We start from the raw sequence: 4,990 nt of genomic DNA, 5'->3' as shown, positions 1-4,990 counted from the left end.
TAAGAAGAACCCAGGGAAACAAGAGCCACTTGGGAATGTGTGTGGAGGGGCTTTTAAGGGGCCCTTGAGCAGCACATCCCCTCTGGCAGGCAACACCCAGATAAGCAGGGATTAACCCCAGACAAAGAAGCAGAAAACAATACTTCAATCAAGGAACCACCAAGGAGACAGACGCCCCCTCCCCAGAATCCCTGGCAGGGCAGACTGCTGTTCATGAACAGAGACCAAAGCCCACTTCCATCCAGCACTGATGATGTTACCTAGTTGAGTCATGAGACGTCTGCAAGGAAACAGCTCAGCTCAGAGTTCAACTCTTGAGCTGCAAGGATTCTCTGCTATTAAACCCTAAATTCTTCCATTTATCTTGGGTGGGCAACACATTTAAATAAAAAAGCACCATCTTCAAACTAGATGAGAATTTGCTGTTCTCAGCTGTTGCGTCGCCTCCCTTTTCCATCCCATCCGACTCTTAGGGGGCCCCTGAAAAAGAAGGGAGGCTGCATGACAGGATCTTGGGGGGCCTCCGCCCTACAAAGACACGGCTGCCTCTTGCAGCTCAAAGGTCAACCGGGTGACTTTATGTCCACCCTAAGCCCCCTCCACGAGCAGACGGCTTCCCGGCCCTCCTTGCCCAGGACTTCTGGACCTCCGGCCACCAGCACCCACCTCGCTGGACTTGTTCCTCAGCCGGACAAACTTGCCCTCCAGGTCCACCTCCTCCACAGCCACGCGGCCGCTGGTGCGGGCATGCTGGGAGAAGCTGGTGCGGCTCTCGCCGTCCTCCAGCTTCCTTTTCTTGGTGGCGCTTTGTCCAGAGGAAGAGACCCGGATGCGGGAGCCGCTCTTCTGGGAGGAGGGGCTGGGGGAGAGGCGCAACCTGGGGGGAGAGAGAGAGAGGCCGGGGGCTGAGGCAGAGGCCGTTTCCCCAGGGATGCCCACAGCAGGCAGGAGGGCTGCAGTGCCCACCCTCGGTGCCAGGGGAAGCAGCGCTCGGGCCAAGCGGACCTTGCTGCCCGAAGGGTCTCTGCCCCACCCGTCCCAGAAGGGCCCCCAAACGCTCCCCCCAAAGGAGGGGCAGCCGGGCAAACCCCAGATCTGGACCCGAAGGCTTTCCGTCTCCTGGAACCTCAGTGAGGGGGCGACCTTTTCCCAGCAGACTCTCCAGGTCGCCCCTGAAGGTCCCAGGCTGCCTGTGCTGGGGGGGTCTGCCCAGCTTGGCAAAGCCCCCCCCAGGCCAAGGTGGTCTGCCTAGCTTGCAAAGGGTGCCCAGGCGCCCACCTCTCCTCCTCGCCCTCCAGGAGTTTGCGGTAGGCGTTGATCTCCATGTCCAGGGCCAGCTTGATGTCCAGCAGCTCCTGGTACTCGTCCAGCTGCTGCTGCATACGGGCCCGCATCTCGGCCATCTCCCGCTCCTTCTCCGCGGCTGGTATCCCGCTCCCAGGCCAGGGAATCCTCCAGGTCCCACAGCTTTGCCTCCTTGGCTGCCAGCTTGGGGGGGGGGAGGCAAGAGAGGGGTGGGGGCCTGGATGGGGGAGGGGGGGAGCAGACCCCTGCCCCAGATCCCCAATCCCTTTCCATCCCAACCCAAAAGGGTGGAGGGCAAGCAGGGTCTCCAACTGCGGCAGGGCTTGACCCTAACGATTGCAGGGGGGGGGGCACTGGATGTCCTCCCCCAGGGAGGGAAGAGGGGAGGCCTCCCATCGGGAGGGGGCCCCGTAAAGTGGCCAACGGGACGTTGCTCCCCAGAGCCAGTCCTCCACATACGGCGCTTCTGCCCATCGGCTGATTTTTTATTATATATTTTTTTATTCTTTTTCTTAAAAAAAAAACACCTTTTTTTCAGGGCCACCGTAACACTGAACGGTCACTAACAAATGGTTGTAAGTCCAGGACCACCAGCACCCCCAAACCTTCTAAGGGGGGCCCAGAACCAGGTGCCACAAAGAGACGCCCTTCCTGCGGCCGGAGCTAAAGCGGCGGAGGCCGAGAGGCCGTGTGAGCAGCCCCCCCCGCCCCTCCCCCGCGGGGCCCCTACCTGCTTCTGCAGCTGGCTGAGCTGGGCGGAGAGGCTGTCGATGCGAATCCGTGTCTGCTGAAGCTCCTCGTGAGCCGTCCCAGCCAGGCTGCTGTTCCTCTCGGCCGACTGCTTGGCGTTTTCCAGCTGCAAAGGCCAGAAAGAGGCTTATGGCAAAGGGGCTAGACCTCAAGGCTGCTCAGATGCTCTGCAGGGCAGGAGTGGGGACCCCTCCCCCTCCAAGGCTAAGAGCTTGGCCCTGTCCTGCCTCAGTGCCCCCACCCCCCACCCTCTCAAGGCTGCGGTGAGGGGGAGCAGGGGGCCTTCCCTGGACTCCAGAGCCTGAAAGGGAGGGGGCAGCAGAAGGATGGCGGCTTGGGGAGGATGGGAGCGGGAGTCCACCCCCCAGCCACCCCCGGGTGACCTACCTTGGCTGCATAGGTCGTCTCCAGCTCATCCTTGTAGAGCCTGTCCTGGGCCTCGTGCTGCCCACGGAGGTCCTGCAGCGCATCGGCCAGCTTGTTCTCGATCTCCCACTGGCGCCCGTTGTCGGTCTCCACCAGGCGTGTCTCGTGGCGGCGTTTGCTCTCACGGAGCTCCTGCCGGGGGCAGAGGGTGAGCAGGGCATCCCAGGACTGGCAGGGAGGCACAATCCCCCCCAACCGCAACCCTTCCCCCCCCAGCCCCCCTGCAGCCCCCAGGATCCCCAGCTCCTCTGTGGGGCCGTTCCCAGATGTGGGGAGAAGAGGCTGCAGGAGCTGGGCTGACTGCCTGGCCCAAGGCAGGGTGGCGAGTTCAAGTCTCCCAGCCCATGGAGGGGACTCTCTGTCGCTTAGTTTCGGACGATTAGTGATTAGCTATTATTAGTGAAATGGCTTGAAATATTGGGAAATGTAAAGTGGGGGGGGATTCTTTGCCCCTGTACAGGTAGTCCTCAACTTACGTCCACTGTTGAGCCCAACATTTCTGTTGCTAAGTGAAACATATGTTAAGGGAACTTTGCCCCATTTTATGACTTTTCTTGCCACAGTCGCTAAGTGAATCGCTTCAGTTGTTAACAACCTAGGTTGTTAAGTGAATCTGGCTTTGACTTTGTCTGTCAGCAGGTTGCAAAAGAGGAACAGGAAAGGACCCTGGGGATGGAGGCCACCGTCATGCAGGGGAAGGACAGTCCCACACCACGTTTTCAGGGCCGTTGTAACTTTGAGCAGTCACTAAATGAACTGCTGTAACTCCAGGACTACCTGCATGAAAAAAGTTTGAAGTCTCCACTTTTTCTCTCCGTCTCTTGTCTCTTCCTTCTCTAACTTCTGTTTTTTCTCTGTTTTTATTTTATAAGGAAACTTAACAATAAGCTTTATTTTAGAATGGGTGGGTCTTTTACGGAGGGAGACCCCCAACTCAAAGTAAGGGGGAATTTGTGACTACGAGAGCTATGGAGCAGCAGGGTCCCCTTTCTAGACAGGGCAGGGTTGGGCTAGATGACCTCTAAGGGGACCTTCTGGATTCTGGGACTCACCTCACTGTAGATGTTTTTCTGGAATCCAGCTCCTCCTTCAGGCTCTGCAGCCTGTTCTCCGCATCCATCTGCCACAGCATTTCATCCTGAAGCTGCTTCTTGATGTCGGCCAAGGCTCCCTCCAACTGCAGGGGGACAAAGGAGGGACCCCCGTCACGCCCAGAAGGGAGAGCCCCACCCCTTTTTTTGGAAAAGTTTTTTTTATTGTTTTAATTAAACAAAAACAGAAAAAAAGAATCATCCTTCATTACATCTTGTAGAAAGCGTGTCGATTGGTTACAAATACGTTTTGTGCGTTTCTTCCACAATCATTACCTATACCATTCATATTGAATTGTATATTTTAAATCTTTATGCATTTTACTATCAATGTACCACAATTCTCATTTAACTACAATTATTTAAGTGTGCTTTAAAAAAGAGGGTTTTAGTTCAAGCCAAAAAATAAGGTGACAAAAAATAGAGTAAAAAAAATCAATCCGTTCACTTCAAGCGGAGAAACAGGAAACCTTACGGTCACTTCAATCCACAAATATCGTTACAAAAAAACCCAAAAACTTTCCAAGGCAGTCCAATAAGAATTAAATTCGTCGCTTTATTCTTTTACTTAAAGGACTAATTTATCTTTTAAAAAAAGTTTCTTTGGCCAATCTTCTCAGAATAGAAAAAAAAAACCTCACCCGATGGACTCACTTTCACTTCCTTCTTTCCGGAGCCGTCTCCGACTTCGTCAGCTTAGGGCTGCCTGTTTGCCGCCAGCTTGAAGCGCATCCCTTGGGTCAATCAGAGACTTTGCGATGTCCCTGAGACCAGCAAGGCTTTGTCTTCCTGTTCATCGTCTCTACGGGATGGTTTAGGTCCAACTGGACCGTCCAGTGGCAAAAGTGTTAACAGCGGTCTTGGACTGTCGAGACCGCACGTTGTGTTGTCGTGACATTGGCTCCTCCGAGGACACCTCCAACTGCAGGGGGACAAAGGAAGGACCCCTGTCACGCCCGGAAGGGAGAGCCTGTGAGCAGCCTCAGCTGCTCCAAAGGAGCCCCATCCTCTTCAGGTACCTCTCCCCTAGTCAAGAACTGGGAGTTTAAGCCATCCATCCCGATTCAGCTTCTCCCACTGAAGGTCTCCTCAAGCCTCTTAAGAGTCTGCAGGGAGGGAAAAACGCCAGAGAGTCTGAAACAGAAGGAAAGCCAGAAGGCACCTGTCAGCAAATGAATACTAGCAGGAGACTGGGAGTTCTAGTCCGGCCTTAGGCACAGAAGCCCAGGGTGACTTTGGTCTAATCACCAGGAGACTGGGAGTTCTAGTCCCATCTTAGGCACAGAAGCTCCTGGGTGTCTTTGGTCCAACCACCAGGAGACTGGGAGTTCTAGTCCCGCCTTAGGCACAGAAGCCCCTGGGTGACTTTGGTCCAATCCCAGGGAGACTGGGAGTTCTAGTCCCGCCTTAGGCACAGA

At 55.3% G+C, this 4,990-nt stretch overlaps 1 protein-coding gene across 1 annotated transcript; it reads right to left on the bottom strand.

The window, feature by feature from the left end:
• Window positions 1-573: 573 nt before the first annotated feature.
• LOC116520189 (prelamin-A/C-like) lies at window positions 574-4,630 on the bottom strand. Its single transcript, XM_032234340.1, is given in 9 exon segments — window positions 574-877; window positions 1,279-1,419; window positions 1,421-1,488; window positions 2,036-2,161; window positions 2,443-2,613; window positions 3,534-3,559; window positions 3,562-3,713; window positions 4,403-4,494; window positions 4,592-4,630. Coding segments are annotated over 9 exon segments (1,104 nt in total). The 3' UTR covers window positions 574-588.
• Window positions 4,631-4,990: the final 360 nt, after the last annotated feature.

This window comes from Thamnophis elegans, chromosome 17, assembly GCF_009769535.1.
Source record: "Thamnophis elegans isolate rThaEle1 chromosome 17, rThaEle1.pri, whole genome shotgun sequence".
In the NCBI taxonomy this organism is placed as follows: domain Eukaryota; kingdom Metazoa; phylum Chordata; class Lepidosauria; order Squamata; family Colubridae; genus Thamnophis; species Thamnophis elegans.
Note: the sequence above shows the minus strand (reverse complement) of the source record. Positions and strands in the feature narration are given on the sequence as shown.